At 33.0% G+C, this 15,284-nt stretch overlaps 1 protein-coding gene across 2 annotated transcripts in view; it reads left to right on the top strand.

The window, feature by feature from the left end:
• Window positions 1–15,284, top strand: part of LOC126745743 (inositol polyphosphate 1-phosphatase) — a 53,220-nt gene that overhangs the window by 14,671 nt on the left and 23,265 nt on the right. For both annotated transcript variants that reach the window (XM_050453725.1, XM_050453724.1), the window contains 2 exons: window positions 8,901–9,171; window positions 9,224–9,389. In XM_050453725.1, the coding sequence (XP_050309682.1) occupies window positions 8,901–9,171; window positions 9,224–9,389 (437 nt within the window). The remainder of the gene's footprint in view (window positions 1–8,900; window positions 9,172–9,223; window positions 9,390–15,284) is intronic.

Genomic DNA, 15,284 nt, shown 5'->3' on the forward strand with positions numbered 1-15,284 from the left:
TTTACTACCCACTCTGGAAAAAATTGAGCAAAACTCATCATAGCTATGCGGGTGGTATAAAATACGGCTTTTATTTTTATTTCCAAAACTCTTGAACGAGGCGCCATTCCATATAGCTCTAAAATGCGCCACCAAAAATAACAATCTACGTATCCAAGCAATTTTGCGAACACGCCCCCATTTAAGTATTATCGAATTTATTCCACTTGGCTGATATACCCTGTATTATTTCATATGGAGGAAAAGTGAAACTTTTTAATTATTTAAGTTTACCCAATTCTTTCATACACATCTCATAATCCATATCTGGATATTTATCACGAACTTTTATTAATTCTCGATGAAGGGAACTAAAGCCACGCTCACTTTTATTCACATATTCGGCAACGTAAGCAGCACAGGAATATTCATCTAATATAAACTGAACATCCATATTTGACTGCAAAGCTTTCGAAATACATGGATTAAATGGACTGATCCAAATGTCTTCAATCCCACGTTTCATAAAAACCGAGGGTCGATGAATGCCATGTCGAAGAATGTCCAAATACTCATCAAATGACTCTAAATAAAATTTTTAAGGAATTCCTCAAAACTTGTCAAAGAACCCACCTCTAAAGCTTCATGCATTTTTTCACATAACAAAACTTTTGAGTTATCCTTATTAACTGGCAATACCGGAATTAATACCCTAGTTTGATCCATTGTCCAAAATGGTGCCCCAAAACGGCATTTTTTTGTATTGTTTTTGTAGCATGTATGAGTATGAGCATGCGTTTGTAAATTCCTGGGGCTTGAAACTAAACATTCTTCGGCTGAGGCAATACTATCAATGAATGCAATAGTTTCCGGTAAATGTTCATCATTTAACTGTGCCTCGTGGGAAGATGGAGCGTTTTCAAGCCATAATAACATATGACAGTGTGGACTACCTCTATGCTGAAATTCCACCCTACGAAAGTAATCTTTTAAATAATATTTTCCAAATGGGCCATCTCTCTTTTTTTTTAGAGCAATCATGATTGTATCTACTAATTTGTTAAAATATAGGCAACAAATAACAGGATCATTGTTCACTAATTCCGCTTTAGCACTATTAGACATAATATCAAAGATACTATAGTCAATGTTATCTTCATCGTCTAAATTTTGTTGAAATTTATAGGCGCATTTTAAGAGTGGCTTCCAATGTACCTCTGATGCACTAAGTGTTACAAATACAGTTGGTTTTCCGAGTTGACGCATCATACAAAATAAGTCCTTTTTCTTTGACTGCCAATATTGTATCGAATTAGGTATATTTTTTAAAAACGACTCATTCTTTTCCATGCTTTCTTTCACAAATTCTGGATCTAATAAATCTTCTCTTGTAATATTTTTTACCTCATGGTTATTATTGCGAAACAATACTTGAAATGTTTGAATAATTCTCAAACGCATGATTTTGGCTGCCATGTAAAGAATATGATTAGGGGTAACACCACGTCTATCTCTTCTACGGATTTCACTAGTTGCCATCATATAAGGAGTTCCATTAATTTTAAATTGTCTTTCATGTCCGTAATAGATAGCAGGAAATGATAATTCCTCTGCATCAGCGTCAAAAGATAATGCAAACGATTTGTTTTTCTGACCTGGGGCTAAATGTAACACCATATCTTCCCCCCAAAAAATTGTTTGCTGTTGCATGTTTAATAATTGCTCAGTTGTTAAAATTTTTTCTTTACGCGACGAAACTACGTCCATCATGTCTTCTTGACTATTCCTTATCTCGAAATGCTGGTCGTAAAATATTTGATTTTCTTCTGCAAAATCATAACCTTCATGTATACCCAAGAATGTGTTATTAATTTTAATATCATATTTTCGGTATAATGGCGTATCTCGTAAATATAATAACCATCTACGCAGAATAGCTTTTGAGACACATCCAGACAAATATGCCCCTTTTTGAAGAATATGACGCTTTATTAAAACTGTCACTGTATATTCATCGTCAACATTTCTGGGCAGGGAAGTTACCATATTATTTACACTGACAGGAACATTTATTATTTGACCCACCATTTTTTGACTACCAGCAAAATAGTGAATTTTGCGAATTTGCAGAAAGGGTAAACGAGGTGAAATTAAACGCTCAGCAATGGGATTTAAGGGGGGTAAGTCAGACGGAATAGGAGGATAAACAAATCCATTAACAGTGGCCAGTTGAGGAATCGTTTTTTTACGGGATAAAGTGGAATAATAGTTACGACAACACTTATAAAATTTGCATTCATCCTCGATACTCGAATGCATTTTTGGGTAGCCAGCTTCATAAAGAAGGGGAAGAATATCCTTGGTTATGGAGCAAATATCATTAGTCCACCAAATTCGGTCACATATACGACAGAATTCGTTTAACTTATTACTATAAAATTTAGTGTTCATAAAATGCTCTAAATATAATGTTCTCTTTTCAAAAATTTTTGTATTTGTTGGATTTAAAGTAACTATTGAATTATTGAGATATCCTGAAAAGTTCAAAATATCTGAATCAAAAGACTCACAATTACCTGTTTTATTTGGTGCTTCCCTGGCTTCTTTCTTTTCTATGATGATACCCGATGAACTATTGGTAGAACCTTTTCCCCGTGATTGGATTTTCTGCTTTTCCTCAGATCGTTGAACAGAAGAGACATCTTGGAAAACAGAAACACCATCAACTGTAGTATTGGGATTCGAAGAAATTATTTTATTCAACTTTTTTCGTTGCATTTATTCCCGACAACGTTTAGCGTTCAAGGCAAGTTTGACATTGTCTTGCTTCTTATTATCAGGTTGTGCTACCGCACTTTTATTAAGTGCGGTAGCACCGCTAGTGCTTGGTAATGAAATATTAGTATTAAATACTTATTTTTGGTAAGTCCCACAGTCTTCTGCATCCAAAGAAAGTAAAACAGTTTTATTATGTTTTTTCTCAGTATTTGCATTTGATTGCACACAGCATTCAGCATTTGACTGTAACTCGACAGCTTCCTTTTTATCTTCTATAAGAGTTATTTTTCTCTGCTTGAATGGTAAAACTTTTTCGTTTTCATTTTCTACAATATTAAGTTTCCGTTTCTTTAACGGCAATTGATGTGAATGGAGGGACATTCTGGAAGTAAAATAGTTTATAATTTATTTACATTAAAAACATTTAGTCAAAATCGTCGAAAAATAAACAATTTGACAGGTAACTTTAATTTTAAAGTGCCTTTATTTTATATTTCCATAAATAAAAAGTGTGCATTCGACAGGTACAGTCTTGCCCAAAATAAGTTTACTCATCAAATTTTTATGTGGTGGAACTTAGCTAGAGATTCAGAAACGAAAATCATGTTTTTACAGTCGCCCAGACAAGTTTTGGTTTTAAAGTTCGCCATTTTGGATCCGCCATTTTGTTTTTTGTAATTGTGATAGCACTAAATTGCATTGTCATCGGAAATATGAATGTGTTTCAAATTTCACGTAAATCGGACATCTGGAAGCTCAAATTTGATTTCCAAGATTTGACCCAAACATACATAGTTACATACATACATACATACATACATACATACATACTTACATACATACATACATACATACATACATAGGTACATTGCAAGTTAAATAAAAGCTTTTAAAAACAAAAAAAAAATAAAACCAAAACTTGTCTGGGCTACTGTAAAACATGGTTTTCGTTTCTGAATCTGTGGCTAACTTCCACCACATAAATTTTTGGTCGAAAAACTGTCAATTTGCTAGCTATAAATTATTATATCTACCTATACTTTTCAAGTGGTCAATTTTTATATTCCCCATGACACCAACATAGAAAGCTCAACTACTTCACTAAGGACTTACCTATTTTATTTTCACTTATTTTATAAAAGACCACCCTTGTTTGTAATCCTCGTATCAATAATTGACACACACACACTTTTATTTTCGAATACACAAGTTTTTTAGTAACACGTCTTGTCGAAAGGAACAAATAAAATAAAAGAATCCTGAATATAACACGCACCCTATTCGCTTCATGGCTTATAAATCGGATATCACATAATATTTCTCTCACCTACATACTTGACTTAAAACCCAAACCTCATTGCGGCCTTCGAACGATCTTGCTCTATTCCCTGATCAACGCCGACATCGCGTTGATGAGGCAGGTCTTTGAACCCGGACTGTTACATTTCGTTTTGTAGCATGTCATTTTTTCAAAGACGGGTCCCATATACGTGCGCCCAGAAGTATTTTCAATACTAAAAACTAAAGAAATTGTAGAATACAATTTTAGATATTAACAACGATCAGTACCACGACGAAGCAAAACTCATGTTAAATATAATTATATGAATATTGACAATAAAAAAAAAGAATAAAAATAAATAAAGAAATAAGTCTTCCGATTTGACGGAACACCGGATGTAGATGAAAACTTGCTTATTTTAAATAGAACACTCTATAATATGTTATTTGATATTTAAATTCTACATACAATTTTAAGAAATCTTAGGTGGTACAATAAATAATATGTTATACACATAATTTATTTAGTGCCTCCCCAAATGTTCAAAATGCATTCCATCATTTTCTATGCACTCTTCTTTCTCTATCTCAGCAAATGAGAGAGTCTGCGTGCAATCCCTAATCCGGCCAATCATATTTTGTCGAGTCGTAGGTCTTATTGCAAAAACAATTTCTTTAACTTGGGGTAAAGAAAAATCTAGGCACGTTAGGTCTGGTGATCTAGCCGGCCATGGAAAGGTACCGCCCCGTCCTATCCATCTACCAGGGTAGGTAGCATCTAAAAACTCCCGAACATTTCGGGCGAAATGTGCTGGACAGCCATCGTGCTGGAACAGCATTCGTTGGCGAATTTCAAGTGGCACATCCTCTAATAAAATTGGCAATTCCTCCCTTAAAAACTGCAAATAATTTGCAACATTTAGTGCGTTGTTAAAAAAAAATGGGCCGATAATTCGACCTTCTAATATTCCTGCCCAACAATTTAAAGACCAACGGCCTTGATGCTGGACTTCTCGCATCCAGTGCGGATTCGTTGGTGACCAGTAATGAATATTGTGGAGATTCACGCCTCCATTGCTGTGAAATGTAGCCTCATCTGTCCACAATATGTTTGAAAGCACCTGAGGATCCTCTGCAATCATACCCATAAGCCAGTGACAATGGTCTAGCCTTCGGTCAAAATCTTGTGCACTTAATTCTTGATGCAGGACTAAATGATTTGGATGAAACCTGGAACAAGATAGTGACTGCTGATTCAACAGAATAGACCAATCTGGTGCTTTTCGTGTAAAAATTATTAATTTTACATTTAAAGCATCATCATCAAAAAATGAACTCTCCTTAGAAAAATTATGTCTCATCGCGTATAGTGGAGATTAATATCCATAAGATCGCTTACCTGTACTCCTTAAGAATATTCTGAATAGTAGTTCGATTTACTCCCAGATCGTGCGCTATTGTTCTAGTTCTTAAGTGAGGATTAAACTCGATGTAGGCTAAAACATTTATTATGTTGTCTTCAGTGCGTCCCCTGCGTTGTCTCCGAAACACGGGCAGCCGAACGTTTCCAGTCGTTCGCAAACGATGTATGATCCGAAAAAAAACTTTTGCAGTAGGATGGCGTCTATCAGGATACTGATGCGCATACACCCTTGCAGCAACTGTGGCATTTCTCATACATTCAAAATAAGTACATATTATGTCAAACGCCGCTTCGTTTGTGTAAAGCATTGTTAAACAAAGCAATACGAAAAACAGAGATAAAAAGTTAAGAAACAAAAAACTTGAACAAAACACAAAAAACTGGAACAAAACAGAAAAAACTGGAACAATACGAACAACTGGCACAACACGAAAAACTGGAACAACATGGAAAACTGGAAAAATAAAGTTCACAATACGGCGAACTAACAAGAAAACTATTGGATGTTATTAGCGAGACTTAAAAACGCTTTAACAATCGCAAGAAGAGACGCTAAAATGACATTTAACTGAAATATTTACATATTTTACTTCCATGGTTACCTGCCACTGTTGTTTCCATAGCCTACTAACTCAACTTTCCTATGCACAGTTTTCCCAAAATAGGCCCATTTGGTCAACTTGGTTTAGTTAACACCCTGTATAAATCAACGTATAACGATCAATCCTGTATGTCGAATTTTCTAAAAGAGTACTATGAGTTTGTTTGTTTAAAAAAATACTTATATAAAAGGAGTTTATTCAGTTTGTCTAAGCAAATAGGAGTTTATCTCCTTTTTTGTCATTTTTATTTTCGAATGGACACTTTCTTTTTATAACTTTTGTTTAAGAAATGATATCAAAGTGCCGTTTTTACCAGTTTCTTTAATTTTCTTCCCCGCTTTTAATGACGTAGAAAAATATATATAGTTGCATTTGAGTTTTTTGAAATAATCCGTCAGAAAGGGTTAGTCACAAGTCAACGCCCTCTAGCGGATTTTAGGAAAAGTAATTTGAAATTTTTTTTTGGTTGAAAAAATAAGGCAACATTAGACTTAAAAAAAATATGTTTGAAAAAAATCGGTCCAGTCATAGCTGATTTTCAGCTGTTTTCTTTATTCAAGCTAAAAATGCCCCCCACCACTTTATTTGACAACTGACAGAAATTTTTGTACAAACTTTTTTGTGAGGAAATCTTCCTAGAATATTAATATAATATTTTGAGGTGTACGTTATTGGAGGTTTTTTGGCAAAAATGCAATTTTAAGATTTAAAGAAGCTGTGGCGCCCTCTAGCGGTTGACCAATGAACTTCAAAATAATTTCCAGCATTTTTTTTTGGCCACTTTTATTACAAATTTTTTTTTTCAAAGCGCTACGACTATTAGGGCCTGAGATATTGCCGACGTCCATTCTTAGTTGGCCACCCGGTACATTTGGTCTTTAAAAATTTAAAATTGAAATTTGAATTTCTGGGTTTATATTTAAATGGACGAAATACAGTTTCGTCTGGCCAAAAAGATTAATTAAAAATTATGTCATAATATTTGTCACTTACACCAACTTTAAATGATTTTATGTCATTACAAGAAAATACGTTATATACAACTACGTCTTTGTTGTCATCTATCTTCGCCTGATTTTTGACAAAGTCGCACACAGTACTCTCACAGATTTCTTGGGAGGCATTAGACGTGACAATTGTACACCCTTGCAACACATAACCATTTCTTATGAGTTGCTGGTACCCCAGATAAAGGTAGGTTTTTACCTTTTTGGTTGTGCCTCTTGAAACAGCTGGCTTGGAGCCAGTTTTATTATTAGGCTCCAAAGATGATGTTCCAGAGCTAGATTGTGATAACTCAGTCCTGATTTTAGAAGACCAGGAACTGGTTGGAGAAGATCCCAAGTTGGTTTGTGTAATGGCGAGACTGACCGCTGTCTCCAAAGCCTTTTTTGATACTAATGGCTCTTTATCCTAAAGTTCTAGAGTTGTTATTATAGGGACTCTTTGGTTGTTGTTGTTGTGAGCGGGAACAGTGAAAGTGATTTTAAACCATTTGGTTGGAATATTGACCTGTTAATGTTTGAGAACTTTAAGTTCAAATCATTGGTGCTGATTGAAGGAGCAGAGTTACTAAGCTTGACAGTATTGCTATCAATTTTGTTCAACATAACATTGACTAGCTCTTTTTTGTATCATAAATATTTCTTATAACTGAGTCAAGCTTGGTGTTAATTTTGGACTCCATAACATCAAACAGACCTTGCATTATTTCTTTAAATCCTGTCATAATGTCATCAATTGATATCACATCAATATTGGTAGCTGTGTTAATCTTTGAATAAGTAGATATACAGCATTTGCATCAGGCAAGTAATACAGGTTTTTGCAATAAAACGCATCTAACCTCACTTGAAGAAAGACCACTACAAGATCTACAAATAGCTGTTTAACACCTTTGGTATTTGAAACCAAACAAGACATTTATCTCTTTCTTAAAATAGCAATTGTTCTTACATGATTCACAGGTAAGCTGAATTTGTTGATGAATCCTTGACCATTCGGTCATCTGAACCACCCTCACCCATTGTAAATCAGGTAAAACACTATGACCTTAACCCTTATGGGAATGACTAAAAGCACTGCCTTATAGCACAGTATATACAAGTTCCATAATAAATCGAGATATTAAAACTCACAGATCACAAGACTAATGGATTCATGTGGCAACACTGCCTACCTGGTTTGTGTACAAAATGCACAGCTGACAAGTTTAATAGTGTATTATTATGGAAAAAATTGTTTTTTAAATCAAACTTGAAATTCCATAGCCTCAGTAACATTTCAACAAACAGACGAAACACTTTTCGCAAATTAAAATGACGAAAAAATCACAAAAAATACTGCGTTTAAATACGGCACAAATAATAAAATCGCGCGACGTTGCACCTTCTTTTGCTTATTAAGATATCCTAAAGTAGCAGTGCACAAAGGTTTATCTGTTTAATTGTATTTATTAGTTTTGTAAGAAGCAACTTAAGGAGGAGCAACTTAAGCAACATAAGCTGTAAAAAAGAACTTATTTTTAAATGAATATTTTTAATTTAATAAATATGATTTAAATGATTTACAGTACGAAATTATTAACGTTTGTTAAATTTTTTCAATTGGAATGATCAAATATTAGGTAATGGTTCGAAGGCTTGATTAAATTATTCATTAATTTTGTATAGTTTTGTCTATCTAATAGCACTACTATAATAACTGTATATGATTATATAATTACCTTTCGTTTATCTTACACTATTTATTACTTACTTTAAATTAAACAGTTTAATAGCCCTTATAAAATTTAACGTTCTGGATTCATCTATATATATTACTTTTTGGATTTTTAGTTTCCTTATCTAAAAAATAAAATATACGGTGAAGAAAATAATCACTTCTATAGCAGTAAGCTAAATAAAGAAATGACCATTGAAATACAAGAGACACAAGAAGAAACAAGTTCATTATTAAGTGAGCTGTTTAATGACAATGAAGAAATTGCCAAGCTACTTGCAACAGAGGTTCACAAAGTTGTTGAATTAGAAAATATTTACACTAAATACCCTGTCGATGATTTTAGTATGGATTTGAACAAATTAAGTATATGGATTGATCCTATAGGTAATATTTATCGATTTAGTAAGCAGGATAAATATTTATTTATATATTTTAGATGGCACCAACGAATATGTAAAAGGGGGATATGAAGAAAAAATTGGCAATCTTTATCCAAAGGGTCTTAAATGTGTGACAGTGTTAATTGGGGTATATGATGACAATTCTGAGCCAATAATAGGTATTATTAACCAACCTTTTTTTGATAAAGACACCGATATCGGGTAAGAAAAGTAAAAGCATAATAATTAGTAGTAGCATATAAAACATATATAACATTAAAAATATATGAGATGTCCGATAAAAATATGTTAAACTCGCGGCGGTAAAAGTTACTTTTTGCTGATGTGGTATTTAATAGGTATTCTGGGACTAGAATGTTGAAGGGCAAATTATATAAAGTGTCCAGTTTAAAATGATATACATGCGGATATTAGAAACCATTATTCGGAAATTTTTCCTCATTTGGTCCACAAGTGATGAAACAGTTGCGCAATCAAGTGCCTACAAATAATCAGTTATCTACTTCTTTGGATTCTGAATAGCAAAGGATATATAGTAAAAAATGAAAAAGTGAATTTTATGAAATCCTTTATATTGAATTTTTGCTTTTTTAAATTTCTTTTTAGAAATGCTCCTCAAACATGTATATGTTAATGTTCGGTTAAGATAAGTAATTAAAATTAACAAAATTAAGATTTCCTGGTTGTAGGCTAGAAATATCAGTTCTATTAATTATTACTTTAAATTATAATTGATCATACAACGAAGGCTGCAAAGGAACAAATAACATTTTAGGATTAAAGTAGGAATTTAAATAAGCCACTGTTTTTTGCACGCACGACATAAATCATCTTATTACTTCACAGGATTTTCTAACCATTTCTATGGTATTTATTTTAACAGCTAACTCTATAACAGCGTGTCTTAGCTTCTCTTGGGTTAGGTATGACCTACAGTATTCCAGACTTTTAGTAAAATTCCACGTAAAATAGTCAAGTGGTGTTATGTCAGGAGATATCGCAGGCCTGATCGCTGGTCCCAGGTTTTCTATCCACTTGTTAATGAATTCGTTAATAAGTGAATAGTAAATAGATAGCAATTTAAAAATTCTATGATAATACGTCCGTATGTGGCGCAGTGCCGTTTTGTTAGAAAAACAAGTTTTGCAGAATAGCTAGTGGAAGTTTCATATATTTTTCCGCTACGTTAGCTTGTAAGAGGTTCGAGGTTCAAATATATTTTGGAAATTAAGATTTTGTTTAAAAAAAAGGGCCAATAACGTACTCACTCTAGAACATTGAAAAGCTAGAATTAGTAAACAACAACTTTGTTCGAATTCAACATGTGCACAAGGACAAGAGGGGTGTACGTGTGCGACATATCATTCTGACAAACGGCTTTGTGTTTATGTTACGCTGAATAGTCGAATTCGGGCATGCCCGAAAAAAATACGCAATTCTAGTTTTGAGTAAGAAATATTTCCCAAACCCGAAAAAAATATTTTATATGACTTTTCAGCATTACAAAATAAACAAAACTAGTTTTGCGCAATTTAAAATGCACAGAACTAGTTTTGAATATTTCTAAATGACCATCTCTAATCTGCTTTTTTTATTCAATTAGCGCCGGCATCGGCATAAATTAGATATAAAGTTGGAATATTTATTTATTTAAATTAATTTATTTTTATTTAAATTAAAAATATTCTAACAAAAACAAAATCAAATAAATAATTATTCTTTGGTAAGTATCCAGTTAATTTAAAAATATTATTTATTTAAACAAGAGCTTGAATGATGACATTTAGAATTACAGAGGACATTTTTCTTTCGACAAGAGCAAGATCTGCTAATACACTTTTTAATGCACATACATGAAATAAATCCTTGTTTAGACCCTGATATATTGGATGATGTTCTAAGTGATATTTCTTTGTCGTTCTTGTCGCCAAAATTGTTGTTCTCTATAAAAATATTATTATCAGCCAACTGAAACTCATTTCTACAAAAATGTAAAATTCCAGACTTTGTTACTAATTTGTAAAACCCATCATCAATTGATTGAACAACTGCCATTACATTTCGTGGTGCTAATCTGCATGATCCAGGTCTGGTATGCGTACAAGGACATTGTCGCCAACTGAGGCTGGTTTAAATTTTTTATTTGATTGTGCGAGCATTAAATTGGCTTGTACTTCCAAACCTCTTTTAGCGTTTTCACGATTCGTAATTATATCGCAGGAACGTTGGCAAAGAAAACATTGAAACTCTGATTCCAATTCATTGTTAACTTTTAAAATGCTGCAGGCAGCATGAATTTTTCCTTTGCACTTTGAGCAATTTTCCACGATGGTGTTAGGCTTTTGAAACACAGTACATAACGAAAGTTTATTTTTGTTTCTCGTGTTTTCAATAGCTATATTAATTTTAGAAGTTTCTTCTTCTTCTTTTTGTCTATCTTGAATAAAATCTTGCACTTCACTATCCGCCATATTTTTTAAATCGATAATAGAAAGTTGCACTTCAGTATCATCCATATTATCCTTGTTGACTATAAGAACTTGCACTTTACTATTTGCCATATTTTCCCTATGAATCATAGAAACTTGCACGTCATCTTCAACTGTTTCGGTTTCATCTATAGATCTTATAATATTTTGAAGTTCGTTGCTTTCATTTAACAGTTTTTCGAGATCGTCTTCAGTTTCCAAAGAAGCAACTAAATCTTGAGGCAAGTTAGTATCCTTAAAACAATTTCTCTGAGCACAACCAAACATAGCCTCGTATGGGGATCGCTTAATTGCACTGTGGTAGCTTCTATTTTTTTTTTGACTGGACGAAACACAGTCCATCGGCCCAGTGTTTTGTATTTTCATCGGACATCCAACATATAAGAGCATCTCGCACATCTCTGTTACATCGTTTTACAGAACCTTGACTCTGTGAGTGGCGCGGTTTTCCATGAACGATTTTCAAGTCTGACCACTGGCATTTTAAATTATTAATGACCTGATTGGAAAATTCACGGCCATTATCAGAATGAAGTATTGACGGAGCTCCAAATAAACAAAAAATTTATATTAGGTTTCTGGCAGTTTCTACAGCAGTTTTACTTTTTATTGGGCGTAGAACACAAAACTTAGTCAAATGGTGTTGATAGTTCAAAATGAATTTGTAATCTCCATCTGGGCCGGTCTGCATATCAATAAGATCAACTTGGCACCGAGAATTCATTAATTTACTTAAAATAGGCTTAACAACGATTCCCTTAGTGGGAATCATTAGGTGACATTTTTTTCAATTGACATATTTCACACAGTTTTATGATTTTATTATAATTTCATGAGCACAAAGGAAATAAATTCAAAACAACAACATAAACATAACCCTACTTTTTAGCTGGGTTTGGGAGGCTGCAAAATAAGCAAAACTAGTGTTGATAACACAAAACTAGTTCTGTTCATTCGATATTGCATAAAACTAGTTTTGTTTATTTTAAAATGCTCAATAGTCACATAAAATATTTTTTTCGGGTTTGGGAAATATTTCTTGCTCAAAACCAGAATTACGTATATTTTTCGGGCAATGCTCGGATTCGACTATTGAGCGTAACATTTACACTCGGAATTTGTAAAGTTTTGTGGTTTTTCTTTAGTTTTTGGTTGAAAAAGTTTGAGTCATTTCAGTGTTTTTGTGAACTGTTAGGTTAGTAAAAACTTGTGTTGTTTCTGCCGCACCATGAGAAAAAGCGATTTAGGCTGATCTTTTCACAAGTAAATACCGATCATAACATCATATTAAGGGACAAGCGTTGTCATAAACGTAAAATAATAAAAACTATTTAGAAATCTGTAATAATTATAAAATCTTTCTATAAAAATGCTTTTTATTAAATAAGTAACTTTACCCTAATACGTTACGTACGTTAAAAAACGCATGAGTTCATAAACAGTAATATTGTCTATAATTTAAAGCATAATCTATTTATAATAAATATTTATCATGTAAATATTTTTTGACGATGTCACTGGTAAAGATTACTTTTGTCGGTGAAATCAACAATGCGATCGACCAGGGTTGCGATGTTGTTGCATTTTTCTCTAGTATACATAATCTAAATTCAATTAACTTTGAATGTTGACTGCTTAAGAGTATCTTAGCATATTTTATTAAAAAGGAATAAGAAGTAACATATATTATTCATATATTATTAAAGATGAATAGTATTTTTGCGCCTGTCAAAATGAGTATAACTGTAAGATTTTTATGATTTTATGAAGTGTATTTTTTTGCATTACTACATAAGCATTTGACAACATTGCATCAGAGATGTTGCAAGCAAACAAACTGCCCATACGGAAATGCTCATTCTAGCCTTTTAATGTGCTAAGGTACTCACAATACCTAATTAGACGTTAAATCCAAACTTGGTGCCTGACATGTCGAACTAGCCTTGGATTTCCATCTGACCAATAAACGTATTTTTACGATGAAATATTCTACAATTAGTAAATTGGATCTCATCTTAACAAAGTACTTTTAAGGAATAGCTTAGTATCGCGTTATTTTTTTGAATAAGTCACTGAGAAAATGCCATTCTTCCATTCGGATCGCTATTCTAGAGCCTCTGCCCTAATAACAAAGAAACATGCAAGGAACCTGCCAGAAAAATTTTACTTGTGACAACAAAACATGTTAAGAATATGTTTGCACCACGCTGTAACGACACATTAACAAAACCTGAAAAGCGGCCATTAAGTCGGTAAAATACGGTCACTGCAGCTATTGCTGCCACCGCAAATCTGATGTTTTTAAGTTTCTAATCAATAATTAAAAAATAACTATGTCATTTCTGTGGCGGTTAATTTAAATACATAATTGGGATAATTTTGGGATATTTTTGTAAAATGTCTGTAGAGATTTGAACGAAATGTTGTGGTGAAGTGGTAGTATATTATATTTTTATTTATAATTTATAGACGACACTTAGTTGAAAACTGGATATTTAAAATTATTTATGTGCTGCATATTAAATATATATACCGGGTAGTGCGTCGCCGAGCGGAACATAAGAAATCCCATGTAAATTTTAAGGGGGTCAATTATTGGCTTCCCTGTACATTTTACAGAAAAAATGTAAGATAACTTTTTGAAGAAACCAATCTGGCAAACCCTCGTGCAAAGTTTCAAAAAATTTTAATAAGCGAATCTTGAATTATTCAATTAAATGTAATTGCAAAATTACCAAATTTTCGGTTCAGGTAAAACCAGACACCAGCCACCAGCAAACAATTTGTTATAAGGCTTTGTCAAATCTGACGTACAGCCGAATACAAGAAATGTTTATGGTTGATGTAGTATCTGAAAACATTTCAAATACTGCTCTAAAACTGGTTCCCGCATAATGCCACTTAATTATGGCTATTTTTTTGTCGATTGAATAATTCATAATAATAATTATTCGTTTCATTGCTGCATAAAATGGCTGTCGATTTGCCAGGATTTATTTTCAGTAAATGATCTTCCGAAAATTTCAGTAATTCCCCTAAGTTATTATTTATTTGTTCGGTTGATATTGCAGCTAAACTAGGTATAAATGACGAATACATTTGAGTATCGTCTGCATAGAGATGATATTTATAATATTTTAAGGAATTTGCAAAATAATACATGTTAAAGATATGTATAAAAGTGGGCCAAGTATACTAACCCTGAGGTACTTCTAAGCTCAGCCCATTTTTCCTTCAAACTACAATTCTTAAACTTTTGATTAAGATATGCTTTTTTTTTCAGCACTGTTGTAAGATTTCTTAGATTTTTGTAGTAATTCCAATGGACAGGATCCTTAGTGCGCTTAAAGCGATTAAGTGCTTGATTACAAAGATTTTTCTGTTATCCAGGGATTATACGACATTATATTTTGCTTTAGTACAATCACACCTAATCTATGGACTTGGCGGATGGGGTGGAATAAGAAACTTTCATATGCGCTCTCTTGAAGTCCAAAAATGGATAATAAAAATTATATATAATGAAAATAAACTGTTTCCTTCCTATCAGCTTTTTGCTAATCCTTTTTGTGGCTTGCGCTACTTCTACCCACTACTATGGTCGAAA

The sequence above is a fragment of the Anthonomus grandis genome, chromosome 16 (genome assembly GCF_022605725.1).
Source record: "Anthonomus grandis grandis chromosome 16, icAntGran1.3, whole genome shotgun sequence".
Classification (NCBI taxonomy): domain Eukaryota; kingdom Metazoa; phylum Arthropoda; class Insecta; order Coleoptera; family Curculionidae; genus Anthonomus; species Anthonomus grandis.